The following is a 27,244-nucleotide window of genomic DNA, read 5'->3' on the forward strand; positions in this document are numbered from 1 at the left end:
TACATGAGACTTTTCCCATATGTTTGTTATCCATTTGCCATTGTAATATTGCGAAATCGCATGTGGTCGAAATAAAAAAATAAAACACCGTGCACTTTGTATTATTGATATTAAAAAAAAGTGTTTAATGCACTGCCTATTTGAATGACGGGGGTGTAGGTTTAAATTATTCAAATAAAAAGATTCATATTATCTGTAAAATTGTTAAAACTTTAATTGAAAATTAAAGGATTGATGACACTTTGATATCATTGGCAAGATCAGGCAAGATTCGAGAGAAAACCGTGTGAATAGAAAAGTCCATGTTCAAAACCGTACATCAAATATGTTAGTAAGTAATTAAAATAATAATTATCAGGAAAAAAACCCCCAAAAAACCATGCAAATCAAAGCATTGAAAACGGTTAACTATCCATTAATATATTAAGCGAAACACTAGGGACGTCATATGATAGGGATTACTATATTCTGGTCATTCTCTTTGGTGTTAAGTTTTGGCCTTCACCCTAAATTATTGCTATTGATGTATGTTCATTTCTTACAAAATAATATCAAAAGTTTGAATATCTTTATAAGTAAATCATATATATATGTATTGGAAATTAATTATTGAGCATTTAAATACAAATTGTAAAGGTTTGAAATGTTTTAAGCAAGAATATTTGTTAAAAAAAATATTCATGGGAAGTTCGTCTGATGATTTTAACAGGTATGGAAACAGCTATATATAGATAACATTTTCACTGATCACGTGAACAGCTATAATTTGAATTGTCCTAGATAATGTACTGAAATGCATTTAGATTCTGTTCAACTTTGACACAAAACCTATCTTATCGATGTGAACCCCGCACACGGTCAGACGTATGTCTCTCATTTAAACCCCTGTATACTAATCTGCCTAGCCATACAGCCGATACACCAACAATGATGTTTGTACTTCTATTACTGAGTGTGGTGCCTCTGGCACTGTCCGGGCCTGTTACGGAACATTGTTGCCTCCCTAGACAGTGGACGGCTACCGTGATGGAGAACGGCATAACCAAATTACCCGACGGCCCTGCTGCTATAGATGTAAGTAAATTATACAAGTTAATTATTTATATTTCAAAGATACATAATTAACTGGGCGAACATTTTGACACGTTATTTTCTCTTCGGTAGTCAAAATTAAAAACTATGAGGTTTGAAATGGACAAGAATATATATGATGCCTAATATATATCTTAGTTACAACATAGACGTTATGTACTGTACGATTATCTTTTATGCCTTGTGTACGTTAAAATAGAAATATAATTGCAGAAAACACTTTACAGTTTAATAACACTGTAACAATGTGAAATGAAATTATAGACAACAACTTGTCTTTATGGTCTAACCGTATGAATAGTAGATGTTAATGTAATAATTTTGGCAGTACTTACAAAAATCATTTTCAGCTCTTATTTGTACTTGTAAACATAAAACCATTGAAAGTATTGTAATTCTCAAAATGTTGGTACTTTTGGTGTGAATAGCATAGTTTTCTTGAATCAAGAGTATGAAGAATGCGGCACAGATAACTTTTAATAGCGATCTGACTCGAAAGGAAACAAAAATACCGACTTCAGACAAAACTTAATCGTTTTCCTTACGCAACTCAAGTAAAAAAATTAGTCCTTTTTTACAAAAGTTTCGTGAAACGAGGGCAAAATTTCTATAGGCGCATGATACTACGTTTGTTTCACAAAACAGAAAAAAGTGGTTCTGTTATTCTCCCTCCAAAGGCTCTCTTAAGAATTATTATTTAATAATGACTTTGCACGAATTTGTATAGTGGCTTTGGTAATGAAATAGAACCGCTTACTCCCCCGAAGCGCCTTATTATTTACATTTCCAAAACCAAGTGTAATATTGGTAATTATTATTTGCTTAAACATCTTTAGGCTAGGTTTCACTCCATTTATTTTGCTATATTGATATCTTAATGTTAAACTTACATTTACACTCAAAATGTTATCCTGATAATTAGCCCGTTAACTAATTGATCTAAAAAATAATTTTCAATTTTGCGTTAAGCGTAATTTGATGTATTGTTATTGTTTTAGAGTAGAAACCTTTAATTCACTAGTCACATGCTTTATTCTGGAAGATATGGCATTAATTTGTGAAGAAAACAATTATATGAAATAATAAATAAATAAATGAAAGCACCCAAATAAAACACAAAAATCCCAACGGAAACGTTATTCCATAAAGTAGAACACAAAACAAAACAGTTACACAAAATGCCAAAATATATGTACCAGTTTTTATACACAAATAAGTACAAAAAACAACGATACAATAGGCTGAAATTGAAACAATGATGATACAATACATTATCACAAAAAGACAAAATCAAACAGTGAATGTATCATTAATATCAACACACAACAACAATAAACAAAACTAACCATCAAACGACTTCAAAGAATATAACTTGTTATTATTCTCCGTTAAGAACCTTCAGTAGTAATACATGAAAAGAAATATGTCTTCTGTTACATTAACGAATAACAGAAATGAGAAACCAGCAGCTAAATTCAAAACACAATTTAATTATATATACAATATTATACATAGATGGTTTACAATATCTAGAGTAATTCGTGGTGGTACAAGAGTAATACGATGATTTAAAGTGTTACTTATCTGTATGTGAATGTCCTGGTATAATCCTTGATCCTTCCAGGTTTCAAATTAACAATAATCACAAATCCACAAGGAAATTGAATGTCCCCCGATGATTTGTAAAGTTCCAGGCAATATGAATAAATCCAAACAAAGTGTTGTAATAATCCACAGATAAAGTCACAATAGCTCTCCCAATAGAATCTTATATGGCGCTGTACAATTCTTGATATGTCTTATTACAGGTCTCATTACAGTTCTGATTAGCCTTGGACAGCTGGAGTATATATAGCTAAACCGTAATTCAAGAATATTGGAGAACCTTCTACTTCTAGAAATATCTAACTAAAAACAGTAAACAAGTAAACACACATAACTTTCTGGAAATAGATCATTCTAGATCTCTACTTAAAATCAACATGTTTACAAACATATTTGTTTATACATGATTATATTCTAGAAAGTTCTATAACCTAAATCAATGATATGACCTTCATAGCATGTATTGATAAAAAAAGCTATAGGAGTTATCTCCCTTATCTCATAACTACATGTATTTAGTGTCATACATAACACACCCCTCCTTAAAGAAAAGAAAGTTTTCTTGAAAAGGAAACTTTCTTGACATATCAAGTAATATTTAAATCCTTGATAAAGCATCTGCTAGAATATTGTCTTTCCCTTTGATATGTTTGATGTCAAGATTGTATTCTTGCAAAGTCAAACTCCACCTGAGAATTCTTTGGTTTTTGTTTTTCATTTTCCCAATGAATGTCAAAGGGTTGTGGTCGGTGAAGACCAACACAGGCACAACTGTAGTGCAGAGATACACATCAAATTGGTTCAAGGCCAAAATCAACGCTAAACATTCTTTCTCAATGGTGGAATAATTTCTCTGGTGTTTGTCAAACTTTTTCGAGAAATAACAAATTGGATGGTCAATTTGTTCAGTACCTTCTTGCATCAAAACAGCACCAACACCTACATCGCTGGCGTCAACAAACAGTTTAAACTGTTTATTAAAATCTGGAGCAGTCAGAACTGGTGAGTTTGATAGTATGGCTTTCAATTTCTCAAATGCAGACTTACATTCGTCTGACCAAACAAATTTGACATTTTTCTTTAACAAAGCAGTAAGTGGAGCTGCTATAACAGAGAAATTTTGACAAAATTTTCTGTAGTATCCAGCCATACCAAGAAATCTCATCAGCTCTCTCTTGCCTCCAGGAGTTGGAAAATCTATAATTGATTCTACTTTGGCCTGAACAGGTTTAACCTGCCCCTGTCCTACAACATGGCCTAAAAATTCAACAGTTGCATGACAAAATTCACATTTCAATAAGTTTACAGTCAATTTCATGGTAGTGAGTCTTTCGAAGAATTCACGAATCCCGCGTAGATGGTCTTCCCACGTGTCGTGGTAGTTGATGACGTCATCGATGTATCCATCACAGCCTTCCAGGTCTGATATCACGCTATTAAGAAGACGTTGAAATGTTGCCGGGGCATTCTTCATACCAAATGGCATAACTTTGTACTGGTACAAACCTTGCGAGGTTACAAATGCCGACACTTCTTTAGCTCTTTCTGTTAATGGCACCTGCCAATATCCTTTCAACAGGTCAAACTTGCTTACGTACTTGGCTTTGCCAACTTTGTCAATACACGAGTCAATCCTTGGAATTGGATAAGAGTCTGTTTTACTGACAGAGTTTACTTTTCTGAAGTCAGTACAGAACCGGTATGTCTTGTCTGGCTTTGGTACCAGAACACATGGAGAGCTCCATTCACTTTTGCTTGGTTCAATAATATCATTGTCCAACATGTATTGAATTTCTTTCTTTAAGTGTTCTTCTTTCAAAGGATTGACACGGTAAGGATGTTTCTTGACAGGTGGCGCATCGCCTACATCCACGTCGTGATAGATAGCATCTGTTTTGCCTGGTGTATCCGGAAACAAATGTTTATACTCAAGTATCAAATCTTTAAGTTCATTGCGTTCCTTTTCCGATAGATGACATAGTTTCTTGTCCAAGTTCGCGAGCACATCTGAATTCCTTAACTTAACACCACAGTCTAAACCTACATCTTGTACACCACCATCTAAGTCTAATTTACAAATATCAGCTGTACTTTCACTTTGTGATGGTACAGAGGCCAAAGTAGCAATAGGTTGAGAGGTCTTGCTCTCTTCTCTATCTACATATTCCTTAAGCATATTAACATGACATAATTGAGTTTTCTTGCGCCTCCCTGGAGTTTGTACAATGTAGTTAACATCATCGACCTTTTTCTCAACAATATAAGGTCCAAAATATCTAGCTTGCAAAGGCTGACCCGGTATTGGTAATAGAGCCAAAATTTTGTCACCTGGATCAAAACTTCTTGCACGGGCATCTTTATCATACCATGTTTTCATTTTGGTTTGAGTAAGGGCCAAATTTTCTTTTGCCAATTCACATGCCCTTGTCAACCTTTGCTTAAAGTTACACACATAATCTAAGAGATTCACTTTAGAATCTTCGTCCAAAATTTTGTCTTTCAAAATTTTCAAAGGACCACGTACAGTATGTCCAAACACAAGTTCAAAGGGACTGAAGCCAAGAGATTCTTGTACAGATTCTCTAACGCCAAACAACAACATGTGTATACCTTCGTCCCAATCTCTTTTGTTTTCAAAACAATAAGATCTCATCATATTCTTCAATGTCTGATGAAAACGTTCTAAAGCACCCTGAGACTCTGGATGATAAGCACTAGACTTATACTGCTTGATCTGGAGCTGGTACATGACTTGTTGAAAAATACCAGACATGAAATTCGAACCTTGGTCCGATTGGACAGCTTTTGGAAGACCAACCAGTGTAAAGAATTTAACCAAAGCCTTGACTATGTTAGGGGCTTTAATATTCCTGAGTGGAATGGCTTCAGGAAAGCGTGTGGAAGCACACATAATAGTTAAAAGATACTCATTCCCAGACTTAGTTTTGGGTAGAGGACCTACACAGTCTATAATGACTCTACTAAATGGTTCCTCAAATGCTGGAATGGGGTGCAAAGGTGCAACAGGGATTTTCTGATTAGGTTTCCCTACCACCTGACAAGTATGACAAGACCTACAAAAATCAGCCACATCCCGTTTCAACTTGGGCCAAAAGAAGTGATCTAAGATCCTGTTATAAGTCTTGGTCACACCTAAATGCCCTGCCATAGGTACGTCATGAGACAAACTCAGAATATCTTGCCTATACCTCGGTGGGACAACTATTTGATTGACAACCTTCCAGTCTTCCTCGGGAGACACATCAGGGGGGCGCCACTTGCGCATCAACACACCTGACTGACGGAAGTAACAAACCGGGACTTTCTCAGCCTCTTCCTCACTCAAAGCCCGATTACACAATAAGGAGATTTCAGGATCTTTCTCCTGTTCTACTATAAGCTCCTCTCTAGACAAAGATGATTTACTCATCATGTCAGACAAAGAAGTACCCTTGTTAGGAACAACTCTATCACTATCAAAGTCTACAGGATTGCTCAAAAGATCACACTTGCTCCCGACATCCTCTATATCATGAGCCAAGAAAGTGTCACCTAACCCTGGACTATAATGATCCTCAACTACTGCAACATCAGAAACCTTCTTACTCATTGAACGAGTTACAGCACAAGAAGGGAAAATACCAGGAAATTCCTGTTGAATAGTCTCAGCATCATCTGTTTTATCTGGAATACTGGACACTAAGGGATCTACCCTAACTTTCTCTCCAGCCAAGTCATTGCCTAAAATGAGCGACACGCCCTCTATGGGAAGTTCCGGTCTAACACCAATGGTGACAGGCCCAGTAACCAAATCTGACTTTAAATAAACACAATGGAGAGGCACATTAACAAAACCTAACACTACACCTTGAAGTAAAACACTACTACCAGATGAGGTCTCCTCAGACAAAGGCACTACGCCATCTAATATCAAAGAATGAGAAGCCCCAGTATCTCGCAAAATCTTCACAGGTTTCAAGTTGGTAATATCACTAGTAAGTGAAACAAAACCTTCAGAAATGAAGGGAGAGTACTTCTCCAAGACACTATCAGACTCTGAGCTCTTAATCTCAACAGACACTTTAGAATCTTCCACAATATCACTAAGTTTCTGACTAGGCTTTGACATAGCTAACACAGAAGGAACTGACTGTTTACGCCTTTGCTCCTTACGCTGGAGAGAATAACATTCAGACATAACATGCCCTACTTTCTTGCAGTAATTACAAACAGGACCAGAAGGAGACCCCACACCTACCCTATCATCTGTTTTAGAAGCAGACTTAGTTTTATCACCTAATTTAGGTTTGTCGTTGGAAGGGCCACTAAAGGTTGGGTTCCTAGGCTGACCAAATTTACTAGTACCTGTGGTACTGTTTTTGTCTTGAGAACTGTTTTTAACAAATGAGCCTTTGTGGGTGAGAGCGTAATCATCACCCATTGTAGCTGCTTCACTAAGTGTTTCAACTTTTCTCTCATCTAAATGAGTTTTTATGTTTGTGTGGACACAACGTTTAAACTCCTCTATCAACAATAATTGCCTCAATTTACCGAAATCCTCATCAATTTCTTTAGAATCACACCACCTATTAAATAATTGTTCCTTTTCTCTGGCAAATTCTACATGAGTTTGTTCATCTCTCTTTCTCGAGTTTCGAAATTTCTGGCGGTAAGCCTCAGGAACTAACTCATAAACTTTCAAAATAGCTTTCTTGACTACTTGGTAATTTGAAATCTCATCTACAGATAAAGAAGAATAAATGTCTCTAGCTTTACCAATCAAGACACTTTGAAGAAGCATTGTAAGCTTATCTTCAGGCCATTTCATACTATCAGCTATTTTCTCAAAATGCAGAAAATACTTGTCAACTTCTTTCTCTTGAAAAGGAGGAACTAACCTAATGTTTCTACTGACATCAAAACCTCTGTTTCCTTGTAAACCCCTAAAAGTTGGATTACTTGAACTGTCTTGAGAAGCTAGTTCTAATTCTTTAATTCTAAGTTCTGTTTCAGCTTGAATTTTTTGCTTCTCTAGCTCTAACATCTGATCTCTCTCTTTTTCTTTTAATTCTTTCTCAATTTCTTTTTCTCTTAACTCCTTTTCTATTTCTCTTTCTCTCATTTCTTTCTCTTTATCTATTTCCATTTGTCTTAGTTTCATTTCATGTTCAAGTTCCATTTGTCTAATTTGAATTTCTGAACTGACTGTTTCCTCTATACTATCTAATGCACTAGAGTCAAATTTGCCATTGTCAACAAAATATCTTATAATTACATTCCTAATTTCAGCTTTCCTCAAATTAGTTTTGATAGTAAGGCCTAAATGTTTACCCAATAACAGTAAATCCTTCTTACTAACTTGCAAAAGAACTTCCAGGGATGGCGCTTTAACAAACTGTTCTACCTGCATAGTAGTCATATTTATCTAGCTGTTGGTTTCAAATGTAAACTCAAAGTTTGTACACAAATTTTGAAAATTTCTTAATTAATTTTTCAAAGTTAGATTTCACAAATTGAATATCGATCCCGGACACGAGCCCCCAATTTCTGTTACATTAACGAATAACAGAAAGGAGAAACCAGCAGCTAAATTCAAAACACAATTTAATTATATATACAATGTTATACAGAGATGGTTTACAATGTCTAAAGTAATTGGTGGTGGTACAAGAGTAGTACGATGATTTAAAGTGTTACTTATCTGTATGTGAATGTCCTGGTATAATCCTTGATCCTTCCAGGTTTCAAATTAACAATAATCACAAATCCACAAGGAAATTGAATGTCCCCCGATGATTTGTAAAGTTCCAGGCAATATGAATAAATCCAAACAAAGTGTTGTAATAATCCACAGATAAAGTCACAATAGCTCTCCCAATAGAATCTTATATGGCGCTGTACAATTCTTGATATGTCTTATTACAGGTCTCATTACAGTTCTGATTAGCCTTGGACAGCTGGAGTATATATAGCTAAACCGTAATTCAAGAATATTGGAGAACCTTCTACTTCTAGAAATATCTAACTAAAAACAGTAAACAAGTAAACACACATAACTTTCTGGAAATAGATCATTCTAGATCTCTACTTAAAATCAACATGTTTACAAACATATTTGTTTATACATGATTATATTCTAGAAAGTTCTATAACCTAAATCAATGATATGACCTTCATAGCATGTATTGATAAAAAAAGCTATAGGAGTTATCTCCCTTATCTCATAACTACATGTATTTAGTGTCATACATAACACTTCTGATATAGATTCTCAAATATTATAAATTGAGCATTTGTTAAATACAAATTCAACACACTTTTTCGAGAAAGAAATAATATTATACTCAATATATAAAATACAATGCTAAACGAACACGATACCATATTATATTTTATGTTTTTATCTTAGTACGTTACAAAAATGACGTTGGATTTGGACAAGAATAGGCTGAGGATGGACAGGAACGGCTTCTTACATAACAAACCAGAGCAACAGACAATGCTTGTAGACTACGGAGCGGTCAGTACTCTTTATTTGTGTATTTCAGGGTTATCTGCCCCTGTTTGCAGGTTATCAACCATAGTTCGTCATGAGTTTGTGTGCTTAACGTCATTTTTTAAGAATGTTTTTGTTTCAAGAACTAATGACGTAACAAACATTGCCTGACTTTAAGAGCAGACAATTATTTAGCACCCAAATACGGCACATGCTCTATTAGCATTATATTACTTCTGAAACAATAACAGTGCAGGAAATAGGATTTCCAAAGATGAAACAAACATTTCACCCCACAATTATACGAGTCACAAGTATATGTATCGCATTTAAATTTTTGTCTCATGTTATAGAACATAATGGTGGATATTCTATAATAATATTTTAAGGTTTTGCTTGATCGAAATCAGTACGAAATCGATAGATAGCATGAAAGGTAAAATTAACAATAAAGCTTAAATTTTCATGAAAACCTTAATTTTGTCGTGAAGTATGATACTATATGTTAAATCATGACTTGTAAATTTATATATAAATATTATAATTATAATGTTGTAACACTGTCAGGTTAACTCAGGATTTATAATCTGTTACCGAAAACTTTTTCATGTTTTTACTTAATAAAGTATGTATTTATGTTTCAGCATCGCTTGTTCTTTATAAAGGATGGGTTTTGCGTTAATACATCGCTGGCAGCATCTCCTCCCGAGGAATGCCTTGCACGTACGAATGAATTTTATAATATTAAAAAGTCCCATTTCTTTATATTACATAGTCCATATATCCGGTTATTTACACGCGTTAAAATGTTTGCGATTTTGAATAAATTGAGAAACGTTAATTTGAGTTTTATCGATTTCGCTATAAGCGTATAATATATGATTAATTCATGTTTAAACATTTCACAGATCAATTTTGTGCTCACAGCAATGTGCCGTAAAATTGCAAAATAAACCGATGTACTGTAGATGATTATAACATGTAGTGTAAAGAACATCCCCGATATTCACGGAGTTACTATCACTGTCGCAATATCCACACTTGGACTATGTCATATAAAAAAATGAAGGTTTTGTGTGCGATAACAGATGAGAGAGGTAGTTTGGTGCTTTGTTGTGCATCAAAAGACCCAAACAACGGTTCATTTTATGTATTTGAATCTGGGTGATACTTTCTGTAATATTCAAAGAAAGTACTAATATCTGTAGGCATGTGATTTATTAGTTTTTCTCTTGACATGCCTTCAGTTTTACGATGACACAGTACATGAGTGGATAAAACTAGAGATAGTAACCCCTGGGCTATCAATAAGTATACGAGTCATTCTCAGAAATGTTCCAAATATCACAAAAAGAAAACGGAAAAATTTATCTCAATAAATAGATAACTTTGGTTCAGAAACTTAAAGAATGATCATTGTAGATATCAAAATAATATTGTTATTTCCTGATAAGCTCCCGATAAGTTACTATGACGACCAAAAGATGTCAAGGTCAAATGTCCATGGTGTTACCATACTTAAATACTATTAAATCCTGTTTTAAAATATTTTGAAGTAATTAATAACTGTTCATTTCATTTGATATTGTGTGAAAGTTATAGTTCATTTCAAATTATTTTACTTTAATGCTCCGTAATCAGATGGCAAACACTATATCTCACCAGTCAACATTCTTGTGCTTTTATTGCACACATATACTTTTCATTTTATTATATAAAATGACTCAAAAAGATTATTACTTTTTTGACAAAGATTTTATTTTGATCTTTCATTTATTTTTTGTTTGTTAACATGCTTTAAAGTTCATCTTAAACTTATCAATTTGCAATATGTTTGTCCCGGTAACACTATGGACATTGATTGAATACAACAGACATTTGTCCATGGTGTTACCGGTGAGAAATGTTTTGTATAGTTCTTGATCATCATAATGAAATTCATTAGAGATCAAAAATGGACTAGGTAGACATAATACTATGATATCAAAGAGTTTTAAATATATCTATGTTACAAAAGGAGTAAAAAAACAGTATTTCTTTGTCCTTGTCTATGGTGTTACCACGTTTGTTCATAGTGATACTAAGACTAAATGTGGTGGTACTGTTGACGATTATATTTGTAATTCATTATTTTGAAATTTATTTCATCTATGGGGATGTATACATCAAATATTATAACAATTGATGACAAGGTGTCTTAAAATTTTTCTTGTATGACTCTTTTATGTCTGTGGTGGTGTTATCAAAAATTGTCTGTGGTGTTACTATTTTATCACTATTAGGTAACACCAAGGACAGTTACACCACAGACGTTTTCTTCATTTTTTAAAGATTTTCATTTCTGCTCTCAATCATAGGTCAAACTGTCACATCTTAATTTGAACTAACTAGTGGTTCCTTTGAAATACAACAGAGAGTTTTATTGAAAATACATGTCATAGCTCAAAATAACTTGTAACACAATAGATATTGAAATGTTCATTGATAGCTAAATTTGTCATTGATTTGATTTAAGTAAAAAAACTTCCCTCCCTTGGACTTAAGTCATCAAGTGTCATATAGCTAGGGAGTAGATGCTTAGTGAATACATTATAGATAATATTACTTATCATTCCTAGTGATGCATCATTTGAACCAAAATGATTGTGGTAACACCACAGACATTTCTTCAAAGGACAGGCTAACTTTTTATTAAAAATTTATTAAAATATCTTTTTTTTTCAAAACCTATGAAAACTTTTAAATATTTGATGATTACCTACAAAACAAATACCAACTTAACATTTTATCACACTGAAACAACATTTTATTTATGAATTTGGGTAATTTCTCTTGTGACAAGTCTATTTCCGGCAGTTGCCTTATTTTGAATAAAAAAAAAATCAACATAATTCTAAAATCTTATTTTAAGAACAAAGTGCATTAAAATTTACTTTCTTTGCTCCATATAGTCAGTTTTAAATCTCAAACAACCCTTTCCTGTTCAAATGTTTCCAAAAGGACAATATATACAGAAGGCAGTTATTTGGAACTTTTCTGAGAATTACTCATATTCTATTCCAATAAATTCAATAGAAACAATATTTCAAATTACTCATTGAGAAGCTAGTGATAGATTACTAAATCTGGAAATCAAGATGCCCAAAAGACCATTTAAGAATTTTCCATAAAATTATTATTTGTCAACGATGTTTGATACATTGTAGCGATATTTAGTTAAATTTAGTTTCTTGTTATATGGTTGTGAATTTTCTCTATTGCAGATAATAGCTATAAATTTGAAGGTCGACACCACATTGGATCAGTAAGTAATACAATTATCAGCGATGAATGGTCGACTTCCACTAATGCAAACATAACAATGACACTTTACATATCCGAGGATTGCGTACCCATTGTACAGGTGTACACCGATTTATCATCTCAATGTAAGTATTAATTACTAAGGATATCCTTCTTTGTTTGTCGTTTTAATTTGTTTCATGGAAAAAAGGCATACCGTTTCGCTCGCACTTTGTAGTCTCACTTTAAACACTTGCCTGCAGATATGTACATAATATTTATTGTTATCTTAATAATTCTTAATATTAAAAATCCAAAAGTCTAATTAGTCACATGGACAAAATCGACTTTATTTTTTACCTTCCTCTTTCTTCTGCTTCAATCTGTTCCAAATGTAGATATCTTTTTCCACTTCGTTTCATAGAACGTAAATAAAAACCAAAAACAACAGCAAATAAACAAATAAATAAATTAAGATGTTTGTTGGCTTATCCACATTACGGATTATTATAGGTATTAAATTAAGGCGTTCTAAATTAATTGTTTCCTTTTTAATGAATGCAATCAGAAATGGAAGTGAATGTTCCAATGTGTTCTGCGTCGCTCATTTGAATAGTTATAAACAACTTTAAACTATATTATAATGACATGTTTTTCTCTAAAACTAGGTAAAGCAGCTGGTCACGACACCATTTGTCACCACATGTTAAAACTTACAGCACATTCCTTAAGCAAGCCATTATAATTTCTCTTCAATATGTCTTTAAATCAAAATATCTTTCCTGAAATATGGAAAAAGGCATTGTACTTCCTCTATTCAGAAAAGGGCGATAAACATCTAGTGTCCCATTATCGACCAATCACGCTGCTGTCTTACGTTAGGCAAGTTTTTGAAAGAGATGTTTTTAAATATAGATACAATAATTTTTATGATAATTCTCTCTTTTCACTCAACACTACATCAACTTATAGAAATGCATCATATCATATGCTGCTCTTTAGAAGAAAAAAAACCCCAAGCCTGTGTTATTTTTTGCGACATTTCTTAGGCATTTGATCGAGTTTGGTATAGGTGGCTAATACTAAAACTAGAAGCCGACGGTATTACAGGCAATCTTTAAAAATGGCTTAACGATTATATTTCCTAGCGCAAACAACAAGTTTTATCAAATAATGTGCTTTCTGACACAGGTTACACAAATGCGGGAGTACCACAAGGGAGTGTCTTGGAACCCCTCTTGTTTTTGATTTATATACGTGATATTGTTGATAATTTGAATAGTATATCTCGCTTATTTGTTGATAACACATCATTAGTGTGTTCCTATTAATCTTGTTTGGAAATTCAAATAGCTTTAATGTTGATTTGCAAAACTTCATGAATGGTCCCAAGACTGGCTAACTAGATTAAATCCATAAAAAAACGGATGTATTACTGATAATTAATTGAAAACACATAAATCCTTTAGACCTTTATTTAGAAATGAAAAATTAAATTTAGTAGATAATCAAAAGCATTTAGGCGTTCTTTTTAGTTCAATTGATAAATGGTTTCTAAAAAATAAAAGAAACGATTAAAACCTGGATGACAAAAAGTAGCAAGGTTAAGAAAATTTAAATATCTCGTATGGTATGGGATGGGTGTTCTCTGGCAGAGGTAAATAAACTGAAACAGGTACAACTCGTGGCAGTACGAATTATTACCGACATGCCATTATTTCCAAGTAACTCCACAATGCACTAATTTTCTTCTTCCAAGGGGAGGAAAACTTAAAATGATACAGTAGCGCATTTTCGATTTTCTACTTCTTATGAGTCCTTCGCTCCATCAGAGAACAGCCACCACTCAACAGTTGTCAATCTTAAGTTATTAACAAGCACGATTCAGGACCTATTCACGATTTAGCGGGAGATAGAAAGTTAAATGTTTTGCATACAAGATTACGACATTCTTGCAGTAGCTTGAAATATGATTTGTTTAAAAATGAATATTATTACTGATCCATCCTGTACATGTGGCAATGATTGTGAAGATGTGTTTCATTATTTTTTAATTGTGCTTTATATACAGAAGAGCGTGGAATTTTATTTAATAATATATCCCGCTATTGCAATGTTAATGTAATCCTCTTTGGTTCTCCATGGTTATCTGACGAACAAAACAGCTTTATCTTTCAACATGTAAGGACATTCATTAAATGCAGGTCAATATTTATTGTCATGGTCAATATAATTTTCTGTTGTATCCTTTATAATATCTTCTCCATCCATCTCTCTCTCTCAGTCTAAGTATTATACCTGATACTTCCTATTTCACTACAACATAACTTAAATAAGTTATGAAAAAAATATATCCATCCGATGCTGACGACGGCGGAGAAATGTAATTAAGAAAGCAAGGAGTGACAAGAAGAAAACAACTGAATAAAATACACCATCCGATAAAGTAGAAGGATAAAGAAAGTGTAAACTGTACCCATTGTCGTTGGCATCGGAAGTGATTTCTGTCTTAATTAATATGATATAAATCGAGAGTGAAATATCACAATTCGACGAAATATGATCACCTCCCTCTCTCACGACGAAATATGATCACCTCCCTCTCTCACGACGAAATATGATCGACTCCCTCTCTCATGACTCATTCATCCTCTCTGTCGTTCTCTGTCTTTTTATTATAAATCGGCAATACATTATCCACTTTGTCTCCCCATCTGTCTCAACGTTTATATAGGAAACTATTTATAATTCTATATTATATTGTACATGTATATTTATGTAAATAATTATTCTGAGGAAACGGCTAAGTTATGAAAACTTTAACCTAATCCTTGTTTGACAATAAAAATAGGTTTAAACTAATCCTGTTTTCTCTACAGATCCTACACAGACTATTTTGACATACAGTAAATTTACTGCTGGTGTTGCATCCGCTGACCTTCTAACAGTACCTGCCAATTGTCCTTCATAGGTATGCCAACCGACCATCGAAATACACCACAGATATTTTGTATTTTGATATCTTGTATTAAAACAAACACAGAAAAAAATCGTATTTCCCTTAATCACAAAACAAACATATTTACTCTTATATCATTATTGAAAAGTCTGTGTTTACTTTACATCTTAATTATTTATAATTTTTATTTCTTTGATAATTATACTTGAATAAATAAGTTGGTTTACAGTACATTCTTCGATATCTCGGTATTAAGTTGTAAAACATCGTTAAATTTAAGTGTACACAACTTTAAAGTGTTATTTTGTTCGGGATCAACACGATACTTTGAATGAAAAAAATTACCTATAGCCGTATGAGTTTGGGGTAACGTGGATAAACTTGATAATACAAGCTTTTCTTTATTTGAACAATATCTCCTTTTGTGGGAAGGCATTGATTGGTCAGAACGTCATGACGTCACAATCGATACCTACCCTCAGGGAAGATAATATGTAAAGATGGAATAAATCAGTAATTGTGATCTTTAATATGGTGAATGAAAAATATGTATGTTTAGCAAAATGATAATTCAGATTTAGTGAAATGTTCTAAAAATTGATTTAAGTAAACTTATTTGATTTATACTTTGTTAATATCTTTGAATGATAACATCAGATTTCGAGGTTATTAACATTATCATTTTACACCACTGTCCTTCATATTTCAGGTTTCTACAAATGATTGTTTTGTAATTTTCGAAATAAAATGTTTACAAAATTAATAAAATCTTGGATCTTTGATTTTCAATGAATTGAGGAAAGGAGTGAAGAGTTCGTAAATATATGAATACTTATGTTATTGCGAATGGTCTTTTATCGATGCAACATTGCCTGCTGAGAATCATGGCTGGTTCGTTCCTCATCATTGCTACCAGCAAATAAACAAGCCTATATAATTATGACAAAATGTAAAACCAAGGATAGACACCAAAATTGACGTATTTATAAGGTAATATCTGCTGAACAACTTCAAACGATGCGCACAGTAGAAAGGTAAAAGTTAAAACCCATTCCCTTTTATAACTACAGAAAAATGTTTACATATCATGATACTTGAGGTTGTAAGAATGTATTTCCAGTTCGTTTGTATATACAGCCTACGTGTGAGCTAAAGCGTAGTCTCGCTCTACCCGAAAAAGTTAAATTTGATATCAATACTGTTATATATGTCTACCACATCCTCGTTACACCAAGGGTTACTATTACCATTGTAATATCCACCCCTTGAATATTTCATACTATTTTAAAATCTAAAACAAAGAAAAAAAGACAAATCACATGCCTTCACAGTCTTCTTCGAAGATTATGTATAAAGCGATGCCTAACTTCAACATCATACAGTGAACTACAGTGTACCGTCATTTGATTCTTTTTATGTACATCAAAGGTTCAAATTTCCTGCCTCGTCTGCGGTCGCAAACAGGGTCTTCAGTTTATCTATGGAATAGCGCAGGGGTGGGTAAAACGATTGAAATGATTGTAACCCATGGGGTATCGCGGATGGCCCAATTTCATAATCAAAGAATTGATCCACAAGGGTTTTCTCTGTTGATACTCAAATGTGTCAGTTTAAGCACTTTCTTTATTAAAGAACAATCCAGCACAGCTAAACTTTCTTCATAGTATTGAAAAATTCTATCGTTTCACATGCCTTATATAAAATAAAAGAGAAAATATTAATGACTTATATGGAATTGTTCAATGTTGTAATCGTGTAACAGTAGCAGTTAAGGGCTAGGTGGTGCACACAAATAAAAAGATGACAATCTATTCATTACACATACTGAGAGGAATATAATCACTCTGTGTTTATCCATATTAGTATAAAGAAGAAAACTTTGTTTCCGCTTTGACATTGAGGTTCAAAGGAGAAAGACAAATTTTAAAAACCACTCTTATAGAAACTATCAGATATTCAAGGACAAGATATGAAAGAATTTGACAGCATTGACTGAATGGTAGTAGCATGCGTTCTAAATCTAAATAGATTGAGTAGCGAGATAACTTTTTTTTTTCATTTTGAAAATCGGAATTATACTTTAAAATAATTCCATACAGAAAGAGAACGGAGAAATAATTTCAAAACAAGAAGACCTTCTGGATGAAGTAAGATTATTTTATGACAAGGTTTACTCCATTTAAGAATAATGTGATTGGAAATCAGCATACATTTTGATACATAATATAAGATTTTCTATTTTCCATTGATGATTAACCTCCGATAAATTCACTGCATATTTTCTGAAATTTTTTTGTAAGGGAAGTTTTTTTGTTAGGTCTATTCATTATGGTTTATAAATGGAGAACTATCTATAACTCAAATACATAAAAGCATAGCATGTATACCAAAAGGGATACATCTAGAGTTTGAAAAATATTTAGTGTAAAATTGCAACTGGCTCCATTGCTTGTAGGTTGAATTATTTTCTAGACAAATCGATATATATATATATATAGGAATCAAACAGGTTTTATGATAGTTGGGTATATAGTTAGGAAATACTAGGTTGGTTTATGACATTGTGGAATTAACATATCTGGCATGGCTTTGAAAATATTTATTTTGAAAAGAAAATTAGAAATTCATTAAAAGTCTCTCTCTCTTCCCCCCCTCCCTCTTCCCCCTCTCTGTCCCCATCCCCCCGCTCTCTCTCACGTTAATTTTAGCCCAGATAAAAATAAATACAGTCTAATACATTTTTTAAAGATAGATCAAAGTGGAAATCTTTGAAGCCAAAAGAGGCTGTCGTTAAGGTGACCCTATGGTTCCGGTTTTATCGTGTTATGTATCGCAAACCTTGAAATAACAAGACCTTAAAGGCTATACATATAAACAATACTCCAATAGTTCTCTCCTAATATCTGATGATACATTCAATATCATATATGGTAAAACAATATCTTTGAAGGAATCTGTTAAGTAGCTTAATAAAACTTTGCAAAAAAAAAAAAAAAAAAAAAAAAAAAAAAATAAATCTCTGACTTGAGTACATAAAAGCAAAGGTAAAACACTAGTTGTCTGGACTGGCAGAAGACTTTTATTGACGATATATATTGTGAGGTACTAATTAGGCATTGATACTAGTGTTTTTACTTATTTTTAATTAAAAAAAAGGAAGTTTTAATATCTTAACCAGAACTATAGTTTCGCCAATTACTCTCCGATTTTAGTTTACAATATCAGGCGAATTTTTTTTTTTTGTGTGCAACGCCATAATGCTCTATGTACAATTATTTCAGGCCATGCAAAAATAACCTCAAAACTTCTAACCAATGGGATTGAGTGTAGCATTTATATTAAATCATAATTGAATGACTATACTCAATCTTACAATTTTTTAACAACAAATCATATTGAAAGTCTAAAGGTTCGTCATGTCTAAAATTGTTATCTCAATATCTAAACAGTGTGCCAATAAACAACGACATGTTTCGTTGAATACATTTTGAAAAAAAAAAGCCAGGGACGTAAATCGTTATTTTTCTACATTTGTTACATAACATGTTTATGTAGTTTGATCATGACGAACGAATGGAATTGCAAGCGATAAGATTGAATGGAAAATTCCATAAAAAAAAAAAAAAAAAAAAAAAAAATTCTCTCTGTCTTAAAGGGACAATTCACTCAGGGTAATTCTTTTACATAATCAAGAAGCAAAATATGGCATAAATGTATCGTTCTACATTCCTTATGAAACATATAAGATAAAATATTGACAAATTCCATGTCATTATTTAGTATTTTAATTGATACCGTTGTAAATACAAATCGTTGATCAATACGATTAAGCAGGTACAACATGTACGCTGTACCGATATCCGAGCCAAAGTCACGCACGTTAAACAAATGAACTACATAACCACTGTGGAGGTGATAAAAATGATTTTCTAGGCAAGAAAATTCACCTAATAAGGTAAAAACACTACTGTCAGAGCGATTTGAGCAGTTTTAGACAAAAGTAGCATTTCTCTACGAGCAAGGGACAGGTTCGGCATACAAGATGTTCGACCACAATGTGTAATGGCGGACAGCGAGCGAGTTTCAACATTTCACACGCATTTCAATACCATGGGCTTTTCTGGCATATCACAGAAAACCCGACTGGTCTAATTCCCATTAGAACTGGTTATTTTCCGATATATGTACAAATTTTAATGTTCTCTTAGACTGAATTGTCCCTTTAAAAATAGCGTGAAAGGGAATAAGGAATAATTTGGCAATACGTTAAAAGACAAATGGTCCCAAAGTTATAAAATTGGGTTGGCACAAAACCTATCTTATCACTAATGTGAACTCAACACACGGCTGGTTGTTCATATGTGTAACATCATTTAAACGGCCTTTCATATTGGCGGTACAAAGGCACTAAGAATGGTAGTAGTGGGACTATTACTATGCTTTGTACAAGTGGCCCTATCTGGGCCTGTAACGGAACACTGTTGTCTCCCTAGACAGTTTACGGCCACAGTGATGGAAAATGGTGTAGTCCAGCTACCCACTGGTCCTACAGCAATTGATGTAAGTAAAGGTTATAATTATGTCCGTATCTGGCTAGTAATGATCTGATCATTATGGTTCCATGTGGTTAGGCCTTCTTTAGATGTATGGTGACCCAGGGCTCAGTTTCATGAACATTTCTTAACTTTAAGGAATTCCTTAACTTAAAATTCTCCATAGGAAAGCACTACAGAAGTTAAGAGAAAATCTTAAGTTTAGGAGCACTTTCTTTTTTTTGAAAATTTTAAGTTAAAGGAAATTTAAGGAATGTTCATGAAACTGAGCCCATATGCTACCGACCTGTAATCGCTCTTTAATTTTATTTTTAAAGACGTTTTGCGTAATCGAGGAAATAGAGAAAAATACCAACTTTTTTCTTTGCATGATTTTAATTTCAGTAAACCTTTTAGGAGTATCACAAGTTTTGTTGATATATTTGCCCAATGCCTATTGTAAACAATCGTATCCAATGCTAACGACGTTATCATTTTCAATCTCATTTCGCAAGTTGTAGTTTTAGAATGTTAGAATACATTTCCCATGGTATGCCTTATAAAAAGGAGTACACGTTCATTCTGATTTAGTGGGTGATTTTTTCTTACTCAAAATAGAAGTGTCTTGCTAGAAGCCAATACAAGTAAATAACCGGCTATTTGGATGTCGTTTATAAGTCAATGGTTGCAGGATAAACATAATACATGGTTAGTATATTAGAATACAAGGTTTATTTTGGTGTTCTACACAGAAAGCCAAGATGACTCGATAAAGCTGACTCAGCAAAGCCTCGTCATCTCTGCTTTTCTAAATTTTGCACCAAAATAAACCTTGTATTGTAAGATAATACCTATGTTTTCTTTATGTACATATATATCAGTACATGTTAACGTTGTATTCTAATATAAAACCTATGTATTCTCTTTGTATTTCAGTACCTTTACCACATGTTAACGTTGTATTCTAATATAAAACCTATGTATTCTCTTTGTATTTCAGTACCTTTCCCACATGTTAACGTTGTATTCTAATATAATATCATGTATTCTCTGAGTATTTCAGTACCTATCCCACATGTTAACGTTGTATTCTAATATAAAACCTATGTATTCTCTAAGTATTTCAGTACCTATCCCACATGTTAACGTTGTATTCTAATATAAAACCTATGTATTATCTATGTATTTCAGTACCTTTCCCACATGTTAACGTTGTATTCTAATATAAAACCTATGTATTATCTATGTATTTCAGTACCTATCCCACATGTTAACGTTGTATTCTAATATAAAACCTATGTATTCTCTATGTATTTCAGTACCTTTCCAACATGTTAACGTTGTATTCTAATATAAAACCTATGTATTCTCTATGTATTTCAGTACCTTTACCACATGTTAACGTTGTATTCTAATATAAAACCTATGTATTCTCTGAGTATTTCAGTACCTATCCCACATGTTAACGTTGTATTCTAATATAAAACCCATGTATTCCCTATGTGTTTTCAGTACGTTTCCCACTTGCTATGCTTGGTCACTATACGCTAATACTAGCCGATTTTGTTTACCATAACTGCATGGTAACATTAAACTTTGAACTTGCGTAAGAAAATGTTCTATGCAACGTAAAAGGACTACTTTTTTTAAACAAACACATGGCTTTGTTTACATTTTGATGCAACATTACGTGTATATTGTTGTTTTTCATAGAATTTTGGAAAAATGTAAACAATAAATACATGTTTTATATTTATATATGATTCAAACAATTTTTAAATTAACAATTGTATAAAGAAACGGAAAAATATCCCGACCGGGGCGACGTGCTTTCATTTTTGTTAAAAATGATGGGTGTCAAATGTAAACATTACCTCTGTGTCTGTGTTCGTCATACGATCTAGTCTTTTGGGTGGACGGGCGTGAGACCTCCTGATAGAGGTCAGTTATAAACATATCCTCTTGTCTTTGTTCTTTGAGAATTTAATCATGTGTATTATAAAACATGCACCGCTAGTAATCCACGTGTTGACAGTTACGCGTCACCACAAATACATTGTATCCATCGAACACAAGTGAAGTTGTTCCATCTATAGCCTAGATGGCGATGGATATAAGCGTAGATTATATAATCACATGGCTCCGAAGGATGTAATATCGTCAAGTCAGACGACAATCTCAAACAAATTTAGCTACTTGAACACTGGTGTTTTGACAACTTCGGAAAACTCCACTGTGTAAGCGTGCGTCAGCCTCGCCTCGCTGCACAATAACGGTCACCGAGTTCACACATGTGGCCGAGAACAAATACTTTATGTTATTACGCTATATATGAACTTTTTGCAAAATTTAATACCTACTTAAAGTTCTGATCTGATTAAATAAAATTATCTCTGAAATTTACTTTGTTTGTCATGTTTATTTTACACTAAAATATTGAACTTTTTTGTCGTCGCGGATGAATAATTCTACCTTACGTGCAGCGTCATCATTCGCTGTTCAATTGAGTAAGCTCCTCCCACTTTTGACCGACTTTTATTGAATAATTACGTCACTTTCAAATGACGATTTTATTGCATAAAATATAAATAAAAAGTCGTGTGAGTGTAAATATAGGGATTGGATTTCGTTTTTATGTTAACCATGCTTGTATGGAGCAATTCCTCTAAGAATATATTCAATATGGGGCGCTAACGCGCCCCATAGAATATATTCTTAGAGGAATTGCTCCATACAAGCATGGTTAACATAAAAACGAAATCCAATCCCTATATGAAACATTTGTATTCTCTATGTATTTCAGTATCTTTCCCGCATGTTAACGTTGTATTATAATATAATATCATGTATTCTCTATATATTTCAGTATGTTTCCCACATGTAGACGTTGTATTATAATATAATACCCATGTCTTCTCTATATGTCTCAGTACTTTTCCCACATAACATTTGACATAGACAAGATGATGATGAGGATGGACCGGGATGGATACGTACATAACAAGCCGGACTCGCAGACTATGTTCAATGACTACAAAGCGGTAATTCTGATACACTTTTCCGTCTTTGTTGTGACATCATTATTTTGTGAGAGAAATTTACCTTTTCTATGAAAAGCATGACGTTACGCTAGCAAACATACGACTCACAATCAATACCTACACTCAAGGATTGATAATGTTATTACCTGACTCTCTACATAAATGTAAATGAAGTAATTTCGCCTATTTAATTTTGTTGACGTCATAGTTAAATGATGACGTCATAAACACCGGCGCGCCGTATCGACCCAAATAACCGGTATTCGTTCTGCGAAAGTTTTTCCTACAAGAAGCTCAGTGATAAGTTTAAGATTGCGGTTCAGGTAACAAAACAGTTGTTTCATGCCTTTTCAGTCAACAGTCAAAATTCTTTCCCTCGGTGTTGGGTGGTACCCTATAAACTGTTTCCTTCGGCCTCCGGCCTCGGGAAACAGTTCATCGGGTTGGTCCCAACAACTCGGGAAAGAGTTTTGACAGTTGACTGAAAAGGCATGAAACAACTGTACACTATTGACTGGTCAATAGTTTGACTGTTGACCGGCGCGGAATGTTTGTATGCGCTTTATTTTGTTGACGTCATAATTAATTGTTGACGTCATAAACACCGGCCCGCTGGATTCTTTCAGCGAAAGTCTTTCTCGCCAGAAGCTGTGATCAGTTTAAGATCGCGGTTCAGGTAACAAAACAGTTGTGTCATGTTTTTTAGTCAACAGTCAAAATTCTTTCCCTCGGTGTTGGGACCAACATCTCGGGAAAGAGTTTGACTCTTGACGGAAAAGGACTGAAACAACTGTATATTAACGTCATAAACAACGGCGCACCGGATCGACCTAAATACCGGTATTCTTTCAGCGAAATAGATAATGAGATAAGCTCATTGATAAGTTTAAGATTGCAGTTCAGGCAATAGAACAGTCCCAACACCTCTGGAAAAAATGTTTACTGTTGACTGAAAAGGCAAGAAACAACTGTATACTATTAACCGGTCAATAGTTTGACTATTGACCGGTGCGGAACGTTTGCATGCGCTTTATTGTTGACGAGATAATTTTGAATTGTTGACGTCATAAACACAGGCGGATCGACCCAACTACCGGTTTTCTTTTGGCAAAAGTCTTTCTCGCAAGAAGAAGTCATTAGTTTGCGATTGCGGTTCAAGCAACAAAACAGTTATTTCATGGTTTCTGGCCTCGTGGAAAAAAGTTCATCCGGTTGGTCCAAACACCTCGGGGAAAGTTTTGACTATTGACTAAAAAGCCATTAAACAACTTTACTATAATATGCAAATAGAGTATAAGCGAGATTAGAAGTTATTCGTTGTGTAGACGTAACCAGTTTCGACGAGTACAGCGAAATAAATACTCTTCAAATATTTGCACTTAAAAAACTATGTCTTGTTGATACTTTTAAGTAGATAGTAATGGTACCGATGTAACATAGTCATCGGACAATTTTATACTGATATCAATTATTATTGGTATCGAAATTTAATATCAGTTGCAGTCATATTGCAAAATTAAAGCATTTTGATGATGACGATGTATGCTGTAAAAGTTATTGACAAAAAAAATATATCGACCGAGGACGAGAATATTGAATCTTCATATACATTTTTGTAGCCTGTTCACGAAAATTATAAACTGCTAAAATTAATCGTCTCATTATCTGTTTAAATGTTCACATAAATTAAAAGCTTTACAGTAGATACACGTACAAACTATATTTTCAATTCATTGCTCTATGTTTCAGAATCGTACATACTTTTATAACAAGGATCGGTTCTGTTCACCGATGCATGTGGCCACAGTTCCTCCGGTGTTGTGTTTTTCTGGTAATGAGATTAACTTCCCTCCTGTTTTCATGGAGAGAGTAGGTTTTTAAATAACGAAACGTTAACTCTCATGTGTAAGCACTTCTAGATTAACGTATTGGAGGTGACTGGGTTTAAAGCCAAAAGCTCAAGGTCAAACAGGGTCGAAATATTTCACAAATTGTCATCCGTTGAAGGTATGGTTATAAAACCGAGGATTCTACCATATTGTCTAAGACTGATCTTGTCGTTTATACTTTATTCAGGTATAATTTTCTGTGATTTTTCAGAACTTTGATATTTATTAAAATGCAGTCTGAAGTCAAACGAATGGTGTATTTTCTCTACTTCAGATAGTAGTTACCATTTTGAAGGCCGTCACCACTTTGGATCCAAAGATCACAATATCATCAGCGATGCGTGGTCGACAACGCTTAATGGAAACATTAATATGACCTTTTATGTAACCGAAGATTGTACACCAGTAACACAGATTATCATAGCTTTGGAAAATGAATGTACGTATCAAACAAAAATAAATTTTGTTTATGTTTAAAGGGACATAATCAAAAAATAATTTTTAATTCAAACACATTGTTTGTTCAAAGCAAATCATGTTGTAAAAGTAAAATTGTTAAATGAATTTGCGACCCGATCTGGTTCTATTCTCGCTGCAGCTTATACTAACTATTTTATTATACATAATGATAATATGTTCAGTACAATTTGCAATAAGAATAGGACCAAAATTCGTGTCGCAAAATCACACAGCAATTTTACTTTGACAATATAATTTGCTTTGAAAAATAATTTGTTTTTAGCATATGCATCCATTATTAGCACTGTGTTATCAATAATTCGGGACAGTACATATTCTTATTGGGACGTTCAAAGGTATCATATTAAAGATGCTCCACCGCTGACAAATGGTAGTTTTTATCTATTTTGTTTTCTGTATCAAAAGCAGGAGCGGACAAATAATATTTTCTTCAGTTACAAAAGTTACTTACTTTATACCATTACCATCATTGAAAAGTTTGAGCTTTTAATTTTACTTCAAGATAAAAATACTTGGATCTCGAAAAAAAAATCTATGGCACTACACTGTATGTCCAATATAGAATGAAGTACTGATTGCACATGCACATGGACCAGAATCAAAATTAATTAATTAGACACATATAGACACGATTAAACACCAATAACTGTTCAGATGATGAGTATTGTTTATTCTCTTTCGCCGGTGGAGCATCATCCATATGATTTGTTTTCTGTTGTAGATCCTTCACAATCTATTTGGACCTACACAAAATTCCAACACGGTGTCAAGCCGGAACTTCTTACATTACCTGCCAATTGCCACCCATAGAATAGCAATATTATCCCCACTACTGTAATTTATCTCCATTTTTGAGAGTAAGTTCATGTTTCTCAAATATTCTCAAAATCAAGTTTTCGCTAATTTGTCCGAAATAAATGGATGTTCGCGTTATGCTGTGTTTGAAAATTGTATAGGTTTATCGTACCTTCATATAATATTCTTGTGGTTTTCACCTAGTCGTAACTTTATTTTGCATGTCTGTTTGGCATAAGTGTATTTACATGAGTGGGTGTATGTGTCTGTGTGCCTTCTTCCTCTTTGTATAATAAGACCCCACAAAAAAAAAAAAAAAAAAAAAAAAAAAAAAAAAAAAAAAAAGATAAGAAAAATAATAAGAAAAAAAACCCACACAATTAGTTTTTTGTGTTTACTTGTGGGTGTGAACCCCCCACTATATGTGTCAATAGAGTTTTGTTTTAGCCTGTTTACCTAACATTTGCACACCTATTCACTTCAATATACCTATTTATACAAGGGATAGGTTTTAGATCACACACAAATTAAACTACCTTGAAAGTAATGGAAGTGTTGTTAAATGTTCAATGAAATACGATTGAACATTTTAATAAGGTTAGTGTGGCATTTAAATATGGGACATTAATTTAATATGTTCTTTCTTTTCAGGTAATTACAAGAGTATGGTATGCAATTATTGAAATAAAATTGAATACAAAGTCAATAATTTTGTATTATTTTTAATTTTTATATATTTTTTTCATTTTTCACTGAACTAATGCTTTAGGATTGAAACAAGACACTGAAATGCTTAGACGAACCGATCATATGTTATGATGTATGATTTCAAGCGACTTAATGCGTATATCAAATAAATCAAACAGACTTTAAAAACAATAGATTAAGTTAAATGGATATAAATCAATACGCATAGGTACTCCTAACGATACATCTTAATAATATGGTATATAGGGTAAATCGTTAGCTCAAAAATGGTAAAATAAGATAAACATAACAAACATTAATGTAAAAATTGTGCCAATATTTTAGTTTAATGCATGAATAGTTGACCGCCAGTCCTCACATTTTTT

General features: G+C 33.3%; 2 protein-coding genes across 3 annotated transcripts; both read left to right on the forward strand.

Moving 5' to 3' along the window:
• Positions 1–873: 873 nt before the first annotated feature.
• Positions 874–16,202, forward strand: LOC138323699 (uncharacterized). The gene is made up of 6 exons (XM_069268490.1): positions 874–1,074; positions 9,107–9,217; positions 9,838–9,916; positions 12,457–12,621; positions 15,355–15,446; positions 16,144–16,202. Exons 1-5 carry the CDS (start codon positions 928–930, stop codon positions 15,444–15,446), a joined length of 594 nt encoding a protein of 197 aa, XP_069124591.1. The 5' UTR covers positions 874–927; the 3' UTR covers positions 16,144–16,202.
• A 3,571-nt stretch (positions 16,203–19,773) lies between these two features.
• Positions 19,774–26,880, forward strand: LOC138323702 (uncharacterized). 2 transcript variants are annotated; one of them, XM_069268496.1, is made up of 6 exons: positions 19,774–19,994; positions 22,897–23,007; positions 24,757–24,838; positions 25,171–25,335; positions 26,098–26,233; positions 26,823–26,880. In XM_069268496.1, the coding sequence occupies exons 1-5, from the start codon at positions 19,848–19,850 to the stop codon at positions 26,184–26,186; spliced, it is 594 nt and encodes a 197-aa protein (XP_069124597.1). In that variant the 5' UTR covers positions 19,774–19,847; the 3' UTR covers positions 26,187–26,233; positions 26,823–26,880. The 2 variants fall into 2 exon arrangements, with proteins under 2 accessions (XP_069124597.1, XP_069124596.1); XM_069268495.1 differs by having other exon boundaries at positions 19,775–19,994; positions 26,098–26,880.
• Positions 26,881–27,244: the final 364 nt, after the last annotated feature.

Source organism: Argopecten irradians, chromosome 5, assembly GCF_041381155.1.
Source record: "Argopecten irradians isolate NY chromosome 5, Ai_NY, whole genome shotgun sequence".
Lineage (NCBI taxonomy): Eukaryota > Metazoa > Mollusca > Bivalvia > Pectinida > Pectinidae > Argopecten > Argopecten irradians.

What these genes read in the sequence shown, in the direction of transcription:
- LOC138323699 (XM_069268490.1), top strand. Translation starts at nt 928, where the DNA reads ATGATGTTTGTACTTCTATTACTGAGTGTGGTGCCTCTGGCACTGTCC. An exon ending in ACGGCCCTGCTGCTATAGAT is followed by an intron (nt 1,075 to 9,106) that starts GTAAGTAAATTA and finishes TTTTTATCTTAG; the next exon opens with TACGTTACAAAAATGACGTT. An exon ending in TCCCGAGGAATGCCTTGCAC is followed by an intron (nt 9,917 to 12,456) that starts GTACGAATGAAT and finishes TCTCTATTGCAG; the next exon opens with ATAATAGCTATAAATTTGAA.
- LOC138323702 (XM_069268496.1), top strand. Translation starts at nt 19,848, where the DNA reads ATGGTAGTAGTGGGACTATTACTATGCTTTGTACAAGTGGCCCTATCT. An exon ending in TGTTCAATGACTACAAAGCG is followed by an intron (nt 23,008 to 24,756) that starts GTAATTCTGATA and finishes TCTATGTTTCAG; the next exon opens with AATCGTACATACTTTTATAA. An exon ending in CATAGCTTTGGAAAATGAAT is followed by an intron (nt 25,336 to 26,097) that starts GTACGTATCAAA and finishes TTTCTGTTGTAG; the next exon opens with ATCCTTCACAATCTATTTGG.